The sequence below is a fragment of the Tenrec ecaudatus genome, chromosome 10 (genome assembly GCF_050624435.1).
Source record: "Tenrec ecaudatus isolate mTenEca1 chromosome 10, mTenEca1.hap1, whole genome shotgun sequence".
Lineage (NCBI taxonomy): Eukaryota > Metazoa > Chordata > Mammalia > Afrosoricida > Tenrecidae > Tenrec > Tenrec ecaudatus.
Genome location: NC_134539.1, coordinates 121,267,686 through 121,284,772, shown reverse-complemented (window position 1 = coordinate 121,284,772; position 17,087 = coordinate 121,267,686). Strand labels below are relative to the sequence as shown.

Below are 17,087 nucleotides of genomic sequence, written 5' to 3'. Positions count from 1 at the left end.
GTCTCCACTGAAGAACAACAACAAAAGAACACATGGCTCCCCCTCATCAATGTTACAAATGTGTTTCTAAATGTAAAAAGCTCTTCTTCCAAATATTAAAAACATTTTTGGATTTTAAAACGCCTTTGAAGTGATTCCCATTCTTTGTTATTCATCATTAGCACTGATGAAGGACACCCATTCTAACACTAAGGAATAATACTGGGAATGCAAAAAGTAACCATATTGCTCTACTTAAAGTAAAAACAGAGGCCAGTGAACAAAGCTTGGCAATCCCCCTGAGACACCGTATCTACATTTCAACTTGAGGACGGTGGAAATGACTGCTAATGACATCTATCAGTCTTTGTCTTTTGTTTGCTTAATCAGACCTGGGTTTTGGGTTTCCACATCAGACAGCTGCTCAAGGTCACCTTTTCTGTACAACCAAATTCAAAAGTGTCTCCTTTCTCATTATATTGGCTGTGTTCACTCCCCAGTTCTCTATCAGATCTCTTTACTTGTTCCCTCCACCCTTTGGCACAAATTCCCATGATGCTTACTCTGATGGGCACAGCTGCCGCTACTTATTGTACAGTTGCTTCATTGTATTCACACATACCTATGGCGCTCCGAGCTGTGACAGGAAAGAACTTTTCAAAAGATGTCATATATTAAATGATCACTGATGAAAATAGCATCCTCATTAAATGGGGAATGTGTCTATGCCACTGTCGCTTTATGTGGACAATAGTTGTAGTAGTTCTTCAGAGAACAAGGAGGAGAACAATCGATGGAGACAGACTACATGGCATAAGCAATGGGCTGCCCATACCTACCAGATCTTATGTCCCCAGTCCCCTGCTTAGTAAACCACACAAAAGCAACGTACATTTATCAAATTTCAAAAACCCAAATTCATAGAAGCACACACAATTTGTATAGTGCCTTTTTCCACCCACTAAAAGTGACAGTCACTGTAAAGCAATCAGAAGACATAGCAATTTCTTAAAAACATAAGTCAGTGGCATCCTTGATATTAAAAGGCCATGCAAAGTTTTTTGGGGGGTGTAAATGTTTATATAAACCATTTTTGCTAATTCAAATAAAATAAGAAAATTACTTCATAAGCATTTATCAATTGTTACCAATCCTATCAATTTAAAACTCCATGTGTAATCTTACCTCTATAATTTTCCATTTAAACAAAATAATTTTTAACAAATATATAACTAATGAAAGTATGAGATGAGATATATTATTACTATTGGTCAGAATATTTGTACATGACGAGACTGGGAAGACCTGCTGTGAGACTCTATATAACCACCTACCACCCCCCCCCCCAAAAAAAAAAACACTGTCATACAGTCAATTCTAACTTATGGGGACTACACAGAATAGAGTAGTATTGCTCCTTAGGGTTTCCAACACAGTAAATCTTTATGAGGGCAGAGTGTCCACTGTTTATCCCCTAGGGGCAGAAGAGCTACGTAAGTTCCTGCCATGCAGTTGATTCTGACTCATAAAGCCCCCGTAGAACAGAATACAACTGTCCCTTTTCCAAGCCTATCCATTTTTACAGAAGCAGAAAGTCTCATCTTTCTTCCCCTGCAGAGTGGCTGGTGGATTTGTGCGACTGACCCTGTGTTAGCAACCCAAGTTGTAAGCCATTACACTAATCAGGACTGTAAGAAGTACAATTCATGGTATAAAGGGAGAAATCACCAACTTTAGTGGTGTGGGTGGTGCTTTCTGGACATTTTTGCCTGTAGAATATTCCTGAAATAGATATACATAAGTACTCAAATCCACACAGTGGCATATTTTGTATAAACAAGGCACCTGAATCAAAAACAGGACCCCAAATGTCCCCTTCATGTTCTTTCCAGTCAATATTCTCTCAGGTCACTGACCTGACTTCAAACTACTATATTAAAATTAGGATAATCTGTTATTAAAAGCCAACTCAGGGTTTAATATATATGTTGTCACTCTTATTTATATAATTTGTCTTCAGAAATGATGATTGTATTTTTATTTACTCTACTTTTCAACATTAACTATTAAGTAACATTTACTTCAGATTTTACAAAATCCACTCACAACAAAGGACATCTCCAATACAAAATAATTCAATATAAGCACCACTGTGAGACAGCAAGTGAAAATTTTAACAAATTTGTTCTTACTGAAAATTCACTACAGTGAGCCTCGAACTGCTTGACCAGGACTTTGGTGCAGACTCACATCACTCAGAGTGCTACAAGACAGTTTCAGACCCTTGTTGCCCCATCAGAACAATTCCAGGCCACTAAGAAGACCAGGCACAACTCTGCGTAGGAACTCTATGTACAGCGGTTCTCCACCTTCCTCATGCCACAACCCTTTAAAACAGTTCCTCAAGTTGTGGTGATCCCCAACCATAAAATGATTTTCATTGCTACTTCATAACTGTAATTTTATGTTATAAATATTAAAGTAAATATCAGATATGCAGGATGTATTTTCATTGTTACAAATTGAACATAAAGCATAGTGATGAATCACAAGAACAATATGTAATTACATTTTGTGAAATATTCATTTCTAATGACAAATCAATGAAATTTTGTCTTGAAGCAAGGTGTAGCATGGGTAACAGTCTTCATGACAGGTACTCCTAGGTGGGCGTTTCTGCATGTGGGCAGATCGCCTGGAGACGGACTGAGGAGCAGTTCCTAAAATCATCGGAAACATGTGCTTTCTGATGGTCTTAAGCCACTCCTGTGAAAGAGTCATTAGACCCTCAAAGGGGTAGCGACCCACAGGCTGAGAACTGCTGGTTCTAGATTGTACTAGAAAGAAATGTAGGATTAAGACAATGGGATGGAGAGGACTAGTGAAAATGCCACTCCCCGCAGAAGAGCAAAGGAACAAGTGCACATGCACACAACTGGGAATATGACTAGCTGCAATTAAGCACAGCATTAGAAGAATGCAACTGGGTAGTAGGAATGAAGCTCTGGCAAGGGCGTGGGGCTTTGATAAAGATGGTCTTTATAGTCCAGATTAGGAGTTGGAAATTCATTTGGTACAAAATGAACAGGATGACCAAATGTTGCTTCATAGTCAAACCACCTTTGGTATTTGTTGTAACCAAGAGATCTCAGTTAAATGATAGATTATATGATCCAATAATTTTAAATTCTTATCTTTCACAGATAGAAAGTAAAATATTTACAGATTAAATGAAATAACATCTGGGACATGCATTTTGAAATAATTGATAGTAGTTATACAATTAAAGGTTGTCTATGAAAACTGTTGGAATTAAAGATTACCACATATACTCGTGTATAAGCCATGTTTTTCAGCACATTTCTAATGCAGTTTTTGTGGTAAAATTAGGAGTCTCGGCTGATATTCGGGTCGGCTTATACTCAAAAATATATAGTAAGTACATGAGGGTTCGTTACACTACTTTCTCAGATTAAATGTAAAATGGAAGAAATAGTTTGTGTTTAGAATATAGTTAATGAGTTAAACATTATAAATATATTAAAATTTTGATTCATATGTAAATTTTATTTATGTTCTAAAAAAAACAAGAGAGTACAAAGAAATCAATAATTATTCCAAAGTGTTAACAATGTTATAAACCTCTGTGGTCTTTATAATCTGATCTATAATTCAATCTATAAATCTGAGTATTTTAAGTTATTATTTTAAAACAAAGCTTGATTTCTCTATTTAAATTCTACAATGAACATGAAAGTCACTTAAAAATCTGCAATAAAATATGCTTTACAATAAGCATCTTTATTATTAACTTTTTTTGGTCATTAACACAGCAAATTTGATAGCCTAACATTTATTACAAAGACATCTATTGCCAAGTTTAATTAAGTATTATTTCCAACACAGTCTAGTAGAACCCAATGCTTAAATAGGGCTCTTAAATGACGACTGGGATTTTTCTAGTTTAACACTCAGCTGATGAAGCAAGGAATCCTGATGGCGCAGAGGTTAACCTGCTAAACAGTCATTGAACCCACCAATTAAAGTAGGGGAAAAAGATGTGGCAATCTGCTTCTGTAGTTACAGTCTTAGAACCCCCAGGTGGAGCGCTACCCTGACCTATAGGGTTCCTATAGGAATTCAGTCACTGGCAGGGGTCTGGGTGATGCAGCAAGGTCACCTCCATTGGAAAGGTAGAGGAGAAGCAGCAGCAACTCCATGCACCAAACTTTCCATTTTTCAAACACATACACCTAAGACTTGATCTTCTAAACTATATTAAATTATTTTAAGGCATCAAATTTCTCTCTTGCATAAAATTAATGGGTTAATGTACTCATTATTGCTACAAACATGTACAGAGCCCGACATTACGCTAGGTAATGACCGAGGTACTGGAGATATAAAAGTAAATCCTTTTATGGTTTAAATTAGATTTCATAATATACAAAAAAAAACCCTCAGTGAATTTCATGATCCTCACTATCTTTGAAGATCTCTAACTAGATTACAAACTCCTTCTGGGAGACATTTGTCTTATTTTTCGTTGTAGTCTACAAATGCTATCAAAATACATTATGAGTTAGTTACAAGAATATATCGTGTGTTTAGCTACATATACACAAAACGCACTGAACCTATTCCAGCTCACAGCCACCCTACACAGGATTTCTAAAGATACACATTCTTAGGGTAGCAGAGTCTCCTGACTCTCCTGCTGATAGCTGGTAGATCTGAAATGCAGACTGGGCGGTTAGCAGTCTAATAATACTTAGTCAATAGCACCACCATGGCTCCTTACAAATAAATACTGTATGATCTCAAAGAGTGCTATCAGGAGTGACTGCATTTATATACAGTCTATATGTATTGTATAATAAACATGAGCTCTTATCAGAAGGAAATACTATTTACTATCCAGTGCTTGACACATAGATGTTCAATAAGCATTTGAATAATGGGATATCTCCAAAGGAGCTGCAAATAGAATTGGGATTCCCTGGACATACCAAAGATAAGTCAATTTAACACAAGAAAACTGATAACCTATCAACTAATATAAAACCAAATGCAATATGATAGAAAATAAAACAATTTGGTACTTACTTGTAACGAAGAATTTTTTTGTGAAGGTACAGCTATCAAAGGCAGCAATTTTCTCCTGCAAGACTACAACAAGTACCCTAAATTAAGAGAAGGGAAGAGATACCAAAACAAAAAACATGTAAGAACATGAAATTTCATAAACTTATTTATTAATTTAAGTTATTTCAAAGAAAATAATGAACTAGTAATGCAATTATAAAATTAGGCTAAAAATAAAGATTTTAAAGATTAACCATATAGCCTGTTTTGAGGTAAAATTAAGATGATTAAAAGCAAGAAAGTTATCAAAATGAAACAACTTCACCATAAAAATTATTCTTAACTAATTTTATTTTCATTATTATGAAACTCAATGGTCATGGAATTAAATATAAAATGGATTCATGCACTTGCCACTTAAAATGACTGCTGAATTTTTCCAAAATAATTGGGGGGGGGGTGTATTAAGACAACTGCTATTTAGTATAAATGAGCTATGTAGAACTTATTGAATGTATTTTATCAAATTCAGTACAAATTAAATTTTTTCTTGGAAATGCTTTAAGAAGACAATTGCTAAAATACATTTTTAAAAATACCTAAACAAAGGCTCACACAAAAGGATTTCCATAAGAAAAGTTGAATTTATGACAATGTATGGACAATCCAAGCAGCCCTGGTGGAACATTAGTTAAAATCTCAGCAGTTAGCCAAAAAAGGTCATCAGTTCAAAACCACCAGCTGCCCTAAGGCTGCAGAAACAGAATCAACTCATGACAACAAGTTTGATAATTACAAACTTAAAAACAGGGACTACACCTATGTGCCATTTATTCAGGGCTTCAAATGAGTTTAAACCAGTTTTGTCATGGCCAACAAAATAGGTACAGACCTAAATTTTCCATTTAAATTGTTACAGTAATCGGAATGGAGTAAATTACAAGCTGAAGCCCTGGAATGGGAGTCCTTGCCAAGCCTGATATATGAGACTAACTTGTTGACAGTACTGTGGCAAGCCACGCACATTCAGGACAGTGCAGTGAACCACCAACGTTGGAAAGAGCACTGCCATATTTGACCATAGTGTCTTCATCTTTGTAACCATAGTGTAATGCCCGTCACCAATCGGAAGCTCTGAAACAATTGAACCAACCCCTACATCACAAACGCCTCTTTCCTTGCTACACTGCACACATGTGCAGCTTTAAAATCATTGAAATACTGTATATACTTGAGCATAAGCCGACCCAAATATCAGCCAAGGTACCTAATTTTACCACAAAAAATGCATTAAAAATGTGCTGAAAAACTCAACTTATACACCAGTATATATGGAAGCACCAAGGTTTTGGGGGGATTTTTTTATACTAAAGTAAGGTGTCCTAAGAACCATATGCACCTGTTCTGATTTACACACACACACACACACACACACACACACAAATTCTACTTAAAAAACAGGATGCATCTCATTCTTATCCTAAGACTGCTTGTAATGATTCAAGCATAATATTGACAAAATCCCGAGGTCACACTTCAGTTTTCAGTTCACACAACCTTTCATTTTAAACATGTTTACTTCTCATTGGTAGGAAGAGAAAATAAAGGGGGTTAAAATACACAGGGAAAGACTTTATAATAAAGAATAAAACCTCTACAAAAATAAGATTACATAGAGAACTATAAATTATTTTCTTTCACGAAATGATGCAAATATTTTTAACTGATAAGAAATGGCGTTTCCTTTGTGTTGTTACAGTTTTTATTTCGAGTATGCATGTATTTATGTATCTTCAATTTAAGAAAAGTGTTGTCTGTAGTTTCCTCCTTTGGGGAATGTATTCCACATTGTAGCACAAAGGACTTCACGATTTAATGAGAGGCCCTTTATCTACCATTGTTTCATGCATCAGTACTCCAGTATACATTCTTGTATCAGAAGCATATGTTGTTGTCTCTGTTGGGTGCCACTGAGTCATTTCCAAGTTATAGCAACCCCATGTCCAACACAACACTGTCCTACACCATGCTCACAATTGTTTACGCATATGAAGGTGCGTAAATCAACTTTTCTAATTCACTTCATGAACTATCACTTTACAAATTTAATCAATAATTTAAATTTATTTCATATATTTGCTTTTTAATGAGAAGGACTATTTATACCTGCATCAATAACCTTGAACAGCCATCTATCAACCCGGGACTTTTGTTTTCTCGAATGGTAAATAAATTGACTGTGACAGAGGTTACTCCTTCTGATCTAAGCTTATGCACTAAAATAAAGTAAGTTTTCTATACTACTAGAGGTGATATTGAATTTCAATGTATATTTGCAATTTTACAGCTCTTTTAATGAAATAAATTTTAGAAGGGGATATCAACGTAGTCATTAAACATTATGAAGTGTAAATTAATAAGGATGATCCAAAAGCATTTTTTTCATTCCAGAAACTTGCTTTTAGAACATTCGAATGATACTTTATAGGGAAATTAGGCCTCCACGTAATGAAGAGAACTCTGTGTGTTATATACATATGTTATCTTATGAAGTAATAACACAAAAAAGCTACTTACCGCTTGTTACAGTGGAGGTCATAGATTGGTGTTTTAAATTGTATCGACTTGACCATCTCCCCAGTGCGAAGTGAATACAGATCAACACAACAGTAAGGAGGGCTTGTGCTAAAAGAAGATAAAAGCTAATATTAAAAATTAAAATTTAAAAAGGGTAAGGAAGAGGCATACTTCCTTATTAATTACATTAAAATCCTTTATAAAAATAATTTTGGCAAATTGACTTCAACCTTTCAATGAAAGATAATAATATATAAAATCCAGAAATTAAAAGCTAGGGAAGAAAAATCACTATCATCCAACAAATTACCATTATATATGGGGCAGAGAGAGAGCTTTGATTTTCTCAGTAAATACATAATAGTGAAATAGAAGATAAATCACCAAAAGAGAAGATGAATCTCTTTGGACTAATGTGTTTTGAGAAATATGAGAAAAAAGAATGAAAAAAGTTTAAAAGTTATTTGGGACATTGTAAAGAGGATGTTACATATAACTAAAATGAATTAGTATGTATGTAAATTAGAAGGGGGGAAATTATCACAAAGAGAATTTCCCAAGGTTTATGGACAGAAAGACAAGGCTTTTATCCCAGAAGTTCAACAAACCACACCCAGGGTATTACACCCTACCCAAAAGTCAGCACGTCACAGTATGCGCACACGTTGGAGGAATAAAGAAGTACTTGCGAGAGCAATTTGTGGGAAGAAAAGGAAGGCCACCTGCAAAAGAGCACTAGGAAGATTAAATGCTGATTTCTACATAGAAAACAAAAAGGCAAGAAGGAAATGGTATGACATTTTTTTAAACCTGAAAGGAACTGTAAACCAACTATTATATTTCCAAGAAAACTCTCTTTCAAATACACAATAGTGGGTCCCCGATCCCGCTTCCGGTGGTGGGCAGCCGGGGCGTACGGGCGGTCGCGGCGGCAACGGCAGCAGGATGTTGGCCACCAGGGTAATTAGCCTAATCGGCAAGAGAGCCCTTTCTACCTCGGCATGCGTGTGAGCCCACGGGACCGTCGTGAAGTCGGAAGACTACACTCTCCCATCCGATGTGGACCGGCGAGACTACCCCTTGCCCGATGTGGCCCATGTCCGGAGCCTCTCTGCCCAGCAGAAGGCCCTGAAGGAGAAGGCCGCCTGGAACACGCTCTCTGTGGACGAGAAGGTTGAATTATACCGCATCAAGTTCAAGGAGAGCTACGCGGAGATGAACAGAGGCACCAACGAGTGGAAGACGGTAGTGGGCATGGCCATGTTCTTCATCAGCTTCACCGCATTCATTATCATGTGGGAGAGGAACTACATGCACGGCCCCATCCCGCACACCTTTGAGGAGGAGTGGGTGGCCAAGCAGACCAAGAGGATGCTGGACATGAAGGTCAGCCCCATCCAGGGCTTCTCTGCCAAGTGGGACTACGACAAGAACGAGTGGAAGAAGTAAGGGGCTCCCCTCCGCCAGCCGCTTCCACACAGCCGTGCTGTGTAACTGAGACAATGCTAATAAACGACTTGTGTACGTGAAAAAATAAATAAATACACAATAGTGAAGCCAGGACATTCCTAGATAAATAGAATAAAAAGAATTTGTAAAAACTAGGCCCAAACATTTTCCAATTGTCCCAGATTCATGTGAAACTTGGACAATGAATAAGGAAGCCCAAAGACGAAGCCATGCATTTAAATTATGGTGCTGGCAAAGAATATTCAAAGTACTGTGGGCTGCCAACAGAACAAACAGATCTGTCTTGGAAAAAGTAAAGTCAGAATGCTTCGCAGTGGAAATGATGGCAAGACTTTGTCTCATCGATTTTGGATATATTGTCAGGAGAGGCAGCAAAAAGAAGACCCTGAATGAGAAGGCTGCAATAATAGCTCTAAAACAAGGGAATTAGAGGACAGTGCAGACCAGGCAGTGTCTCCCTCTGTTACAATGTAAGGGGCCTGATGAGTCATCTACTAACACAAAGACCAGATTTACAAGTAACAATAAAAGGAGTCCTTCAGAAAGACAGACATCAAACAACAACCTCTAATTAAGGCACAAGACAGCAAAACCAAAATACCAAGCCAGATAATTTTCAAATATAAAATAAAGCTGCAATAATGAAAACAGGGAACCAGAGGGGTCAATCTGAAAAATGAGTGCTCTGGATTGAGTGTGGGGAAAACTGTGGAACACAACTTAAAATCGCAAGAAATCTGGCTTATTGACCTGAGACAGGTGGGATCCCCAAGATTATGGCCCTTGGCCTTCACCTCCATGTTATTATAATCAACCAGTTAAGCTCAAAAAAGCAGAACTTAAACCAAAGACAAAGGTCAGAGGGTTGAGGAAGAAAGGCATGAAAACAGGAAACAGGAAGGAAATGGGATAAGCAACGGTACATTGAGGAGATTGCAATAGATGAATTCAATCAGACTAGTAGGTAATATTGAATGTAAACCTATAACCTTCTCTGTAAACCTTGACTTTAATTCACAATAAAAAGTTTTTGCTTTTTCATTGGCTTACAAGGGTCCATCTAAGATATAGACCATAGTTCCTACTCATAGTGACCCTACAGAGTAGCATAGAACTGTCCATGGGTTTCTGAGGCTGTAACTTGTTATGGTGGTGGGAAGCCCAGTTTCTATTAATCGTGTATGTAGGGGGGGGGGGAAGTGAAAGAGGAAAATGAAGAATAACTAAGAAATTGCTCTACAAGACTAAGAGTGCAAACAAACCATGCATAGGCTCATCTAGCCTGAGATCGGAAAATGGTTCCAGATTCCACTATTGAACTATCTAATAACAGAAGGCCCCAGAAAAAAAAGGAGGATGATCACACCCTGGGAAAACCTTCTCTGACAGTTCACCCTGTCAGACGGGGCCACTACAATTTTTAATTAACTCAAAAGCATGTGCCAACAAGAGATACTACTAAATCCACTAAATGGCTAAAATGAAAAAAGATGGCCAATAAGAAGCAATGAGAAGAAAGTATAGTATAAGCCAACCCGAATATCAGCCGAGGCACCTAATTTAACTGCGAAAACTACACTAAAAATGTGCTGAAAAACTCTGCTTATAAGTGAGTATGTACAATAAATGGGAATGCCAACGTAACTCTTTTTAAAGTTAGTTTAGGAATTTCTGAAAATTCTGAACATATGGCCTAGGGAATTCATAGGCTCACTGCAATAGGGAATGGTACACATACAGATGAACTGGAAATCAACAAATGGAATTTAATAAGAATAAAACAACTGAGCACCTCGAAAGACTTCACCAAGAAGGTAACAAGGCAACCCACAGACTGGGAGAGGATTTTTAGTAATGACACATCAGACAAAGGGCTTATTACTAAAATCTAAAACACCCTCATGGCCTGCAAAAAGAGGAAAAGAACCCACTAAGGAAATGGACAAAAGAACTGAAAAGAATTTTCACTACAGAGGAGACCCATATGACCAACAAACACATGAAAAAGTGTTCCCGTTCATTAGCAGTAAGAGAAATAAAAATTAAAACAACCATAAGATACCAACACCCCTGAGGTTAGCCCAAATCAGAAAATCAAAGAGGAAAAAATATTGGAGGGGCTGTGGTGAAATGGGAACCCTCCTCCACTGCTGGTGGTCACGTAGATATGTACAGGCAATGTGAATAGCAATCTGGTGATTCTTAAAGAAAATGGAAATTGATCTACCTTTTGACCCAGAGGAGGTAAGAAATAAAACACGACCAGTCATCTGCACTCCAATGTTTATTGAGGTGCAATTCACAATCTCAAAGAGTTGTAAACAACATAAATTTCCATCGATAGACGAGTGGATTACTACACTCTAGCACATACACACAGTGGAGTACTATGCAGCACTAAAAAGCACAGACTATCACATGAAACACATCATTTCATGGGAAGGGAATTATGTTAAGTAGGGTAAGCCAATTGGAGGGAATTATGTTAAACGAGGTAAATTAATCTCAAAAAGACAAGTAGCACAGGAGTCCCCTGAGGGAAGCAGGAATACAAGAAAAGACAACTTATCTCACAATATGCGGGTGGAAGCACAGGCACTCAGGGGTGGGGGTAGGGGGTGGCTGTCATACCAAACCCAGGGAGGTACATGTGAATTCAACATAAAGAAGTGGAAAGGGGGGAGGAAGAGGGAGAATAGGGTGAGGAGAAACCGAGATGATGACATGGGGGGATCAGGGCACTAACCCACCCAGGGGGAGAGTATTGGTTGTGTTTCCACAGAATTGGAGGGTTCATATAGGCCCCACTATGGCGTGCCAATCCAGCAGAGCAACGCAACACGTGGAGGAATGCACTTCCCACACTGGAAGTGTGTGCCGCAGACAACAACACTAGACCTTCGGGTGGGGGAAAGAAACGGACCTAGCAAAAGCAAAACAAGAAGGAAAAGAGAAAGGGCCAGTCGGCCTAGACTCCACATAGGCACACCAAGCCCGGAGGATGAGGTCCCTGCATGGAGCCTCTAAGGCACAGAGAGGACTGTGGGACTACCAGCAACTCAAGACATGTTGTCCCCTAACTAGAGCACACGGATACAAGGGACAATAATGGGGACACATGGCGGGGAGACAGTGTGGGAATGGAGCATAACAGATCAGCAACTGGAGTAAAGCTGAGCCACAGAGTCCCTGAGGAGCCCCAAAAATGAACTTCGGGTGAGGAGGGGCAGCCCCCAATCTCCCTCAGGACTAGAAGGTAGGGTCTCATGGTGACCAGCAAACAAACCTGGACCTATATAGGTTTTTTTTTCTTTCTTTTTCTTCTCTTATCTCATCTTTTTCTCTTTCCTTTTCTTTCTTCAATCATTTTTTTCTTATTGTTCGGACTAGGACATGGGAGGGAAGCCCGGGGAGAGGCAATGGGGCCAATGGCCCTGGAAGGTTGAGGGAGACAAAGGGGATGGGAGAAAGGTGTGGTGACTGGACAGGATCCTGGAAGCAGAGCCAGCACCTAGGAGAGGGTAGAGATCCTGTGAGTATTAGAGCAACACCAGGCTAGTGGAGAGGAAGCACTATGAGGTGGCAGCAGGGGGAAAGCGATGGCAGGGGAGGAGGAGGCAAAAGGAAACAGAGGCAAGCTCTAAGAAGCAAAGGCATAGATAGATGAACAGAGGTGTGTATTTATACAAATACATTAATCCATAACAATAGTGGTATTGGCCTATGAACATATACTTATAAGACAATACACTGAAGTTGAGGACGGGCCTTGTGCCTCGGTTCATACCTTCCCTCAAATATAAGAACACTTTGTTCTAACAAATTGGCATTCTGTAATGCTCACCACCCACCCCACACCCCACCCCTGCTACACAATCACTGAAGCCAAAATGGGTGCATAAGCAGATGTGGTGAAGACAGAGGATGGTGCCCAGCTATTAAAAGATATAGTGTCTGGGGTCTCTAAGGATTGAAGTTAAACGGCCATCCAACAATGAATCAACAAGCCCAAGTGGAAGAAACACACCAGCCAGTGCAATCATGAGGTGGCATCAAGACCGGGCAAGGAGGATCAGAAGACTCACAACAAACAGGAAACACACAAACAAAAATGCATTGGTGAGAATGGAGGGTGGTTATAGCGGAGACCTAAAACCCATCTTTGGACAATGGAACATCCCCCCCACAGAGGAGTTTCAGGGTGGGGATAAGTCAATCAGGGTGCAGTAGAGCCCTAATGGGCCATGCAATATACCTCTGATCCCTTGAGGCCTCCTCACCCCCCCACTATCATGACCCCAGTGCCTCTTCCCACTCTGGACTAGACGGGAGCATGTACATAGTTAAAGACAAGGGATAAAACTCACAACACAAGGAACCCAGGAACAGGAATGGGAGTAGAGATGCCAAAAGGGTAAAGGGAAGGGGGGGAACGGTGGAGAAGGAGGGGGACACCAATCGTAATGAATGGCACATAATCACACCCCCATCCAGAGGGAAAAACATCAGAAACCAGAGGGGAAGCGAGCCAGCGGTCGGTGAGATTTTAAAATAAACAATCTACAATCTATCAAGGGGCCACGAGGGTTGCGGGTGGGTAGGGAGAGGAACTGATCCCAAGGTCTCAATGCAAAGTAAATGTTGGATACAATTGATGTATGGTTTGTAACAAGAGTTGTAGGAGCCGCTAATAAAATCATTTTAAAAAAAACAAATCTGAACATATGTGCCAGCAATTTCTTAGTTAAGAATTTTCCTACGTCTCATAATGGAAACAGGAAGTAAAAAATCCTCCAAAATGCATTAGAAGGGTAATAAAAATTATAGTATATTGATATTATGGAACACTGGTCAACACTTTAAATGAACAAATTAAGCACACATTCGACAGCATGCAAAAATTTCATAAACATTATGCTTAATGAAAAAGGCAGGTATAAATTTTTTTATGTAAGAAACCCGGACAAGGCAAAAAATACAAACACTAATAGGTAGGAAATTAGTGGTTGTCAGGAGCCTGGGATGAGGGGACATACGGAGACCAAAATGTCAGAAGAAAATATTCAGAGTAATGAAAATGTGTCATATCGTGTGTGTTGTTGTTGTTGTTAGGTGCCAGCAAGTCAGCTCTGACCCATAGTGACCCTATGTACAAAAGAACAAAACACTTTATGGTTCTCCACCATCTTCATAATTGTTTCTATTCCTGAGCCCACTGATGTAGTGACTTGTGTCAATCCCTCTCATCAAGGGCCTTCCTCTCTGTCACTGCCCCTCCACTTTACCAAAAATGATGTCCTCCTCCAGGGACTGGTTCTCCTGTCCAAAATATGTAAGACAAAGTCTTGCCATCCTTGCCTCTACGGAGTACTCTGGCCTTAATTTTTCCAAGGCAGATCTGTTTGTCCTTTTAGCAGTCCATGGTACTTTCAATACTCATCTCCAGCACTACAATTCAAATGCATCTATTCTTCTTTAGTCTTTCTTATTCATGCCCAACATTCACGTACATACGATGCAATAGCGAACACCACAGCTTGGGTCAGGCACACCTGGGGTCAGTCCTCAAAGAAACATCTTTTTCCCCCAATACTCTAAAGAAGTCTTGTGCAGCAGATTTACATAATGCAGTACATCTTTGACTAGTGCTTCTGTGAGCACAGATTGTGGATACAAGCAGGCCAAACTCCTTGGCAATGTCCATGTACCATGATATTACCTATTGGCCCAGTTGTGAGGATTTTGGTCTTCCTTACACCTAAGTTTTAATCCATACTGAAGGCTACAATCTTTGATCTTCCTCAGCAAGTACGTCAATTCCTCCTGACTTTCAGCAACCAAGGTTGCATCATCTGTATATCACAGGTTGTTAATTAGCCTTCCTTCAATCCTGATACTACATCCTTCGTATAACCCAGCTTCTCTGATGACTCGGTCAGCATAAAGTTTGGACAAGTATGATAAGATGATATGACCCTGATGCACACTTTCCTGATTTTAAACCATGTAGTATTCTCATGTTCTATTCACACAGTTGCCTCTTGTATGTAACTGACTAAACTAGAGAGGGGGACAATCAAGCAAAACACCATGTTTCATTCCTATGCAGAGAAGAAATTAGTTAAAAATAAAGGAAATCTAGTATTTCTCAGACTAGCTGTGTGAGAAACAACATGCTGTCACTTTCAATGAACAGTTGAAGCAAACTAGAAAGTGAAATTCTGATCACTTCCCTGGCATCCATACAAAGTCACAACGGAGCTTCTTCCTGTAGAGAACCCCCAGTAGAGGTAGACAAAACAATCGCTATGAAGGGTCAAAGCTGACTGAACAAGGCTTGGCACAACTAAAAACCCTATATTAATATGTGTTCAGGGGGGACAACCTCATTCAATGTCTAATAAAGATAACTCTTTAAAAGAAGAGCCTTCATAAAGCTACACATTCACAGAGCCATCGGCATACTTGCTGCAAATAATGCACTTTATGTGCATGCCCGACATATCCCTTTGTCCTGTGATTTCTCTTTTTAAAAATGTCCTGACCTTCCTGTGGGACACGGACAATTCCAATTTTAGTGAAAAGCTGACTGATCTAAAAGCTTCCCATAGGACAAAGTGAGTAATCATAGTGTTCCATAAGAGACAAGCCTAAACTTTCTATACGTGGGACGTAGCAAACAATGCCACACGGAAGTTGTACACTTGATCCACTTCCTACAAAGTTCAAATGCATTAACATTTTTAAAGGTGAATAAACATACATAAGAAAATTATAACATATAAAGAAAAGACTAACAATTTTCTAATAGACATGATGATACAAAGTGAGAAAGTGACTAAATCTATGTCAATCAAAATCAATGATTAGAGGAAAAGCAGAAATGGTCATTTTTAATACTAACCGGTGACTAATGGGCCTCTAAATTCTGATCAAGCTTATTAACCTTTCTAGTACATAGACAACAATATGTAGAGTAAAATCATTTTATCGTTTTCATAATAAATAAGTGAAAATGAGTAAATTTTCCTTAACTGATATTCCCTTAGCCCAAGTAACTTGTTTTATAATGAATTACCACATATGTGTGTTGGAAAAATTTTTATCACAAAAATCTGTTCCCTACATTATATCTGACCTACATCTATAAAGGAAGTCATTAACTTTTTATTAGAGAAAAGTCCACATTTTTATATTACAACAGCCAGAGTTATGGAATTTATATATTTAATTCATTTCAGTAAATAGAGTTGATTAAATCTATTTAAAGAGCTATTTTTTAAAATGCTTCCGAAATTGAAAGTGAAAGGTAATTTAAATAATTATGAACTATAAGTAAAACAATTAAACAGGATTTAACTAACCTTATTAGTAAAAATATTTAAAAGACAGTAAGAAATAAGACAGTGAATATTTTCATCTAAAAAACAAAACTACATAAACAAATAACTATACTTGCCTAAAAGGTATTTGGTTAAATTCTTAATAATCATAAATGTCTTAAATTCAAGCCCATATATGGTTTATTAAATTCTGAAAGTTTATTAATCCATCCCCTATATTCTTCCTTCACTCCGTCAATAAATAAAAAAAATATGTTGAGTCATCATTATAACCTATATAATCAAATCTTAAGTCACAGGTATTGGCCATAAAAAACAATTGAAAAGATGATAGTTCTTTGCAGAAAGCATCATTAAACTAATCACCACTGAGAATTAAGATATTTTTTGGTACAAAAGAACTTCCTAAAATTGTTAATTAAGACATGCAGAGAGTTTACATAGAAAATATGCAGATGACCATTAACTATTGCCCTCAAGTGGATTCTGACATACGTATGAAGTGGCTGGTGGATTTGCCCTGCTATATACAGCTGATAGAAAGAAGTGTCATGGGTGCCATGTCTGGCCACCTCTGGAGATACGAAAAAGTAGGATCTAAATCTATACCAACCCAATAGTGACTGACATGTG

General features: G+C 38.3%; 1 protein-coding gene and 1 pseudogene across 10 annotated transcripts in view; one reads left to right on the top strand and one right to left on the bottom strand.

The window, feature by feature from the left end:
• Positions 1-17,087, bottom strand: part of BCAS3 (BCAS3 microtubule associated cell migration factor) — a 553,715-nt gene that overhangs the window by 425,722 nt on the left and 110,906 nt on the right. For all 10 annotated transcript variants that reach the window (XM_075561479.1, XM_075561480.1, XM_075561485.1 and 7 more), the window contains exons 8-9: positions 7,642-7,749; positions 5,086-5,162 (exon numbers count right to left, since the gene is read on the bottom strand). In XM_075561479.1, the coding sequence (XP_075417594.1) occupies positions 5,086-5,162; positions 7,642-7,749 (185 nt within the window). The remainder of the gene's footprint in view (positions 1-5,085; positions 5,163-7,641; positions 7,750-17,087) is intronic.
• Positions 8,534-9,166, top strand: LOC142458240 (cytochrome c oxidase subunit 4 isoform 1, mitochondrial pseudogene; annotated as a pseudogene).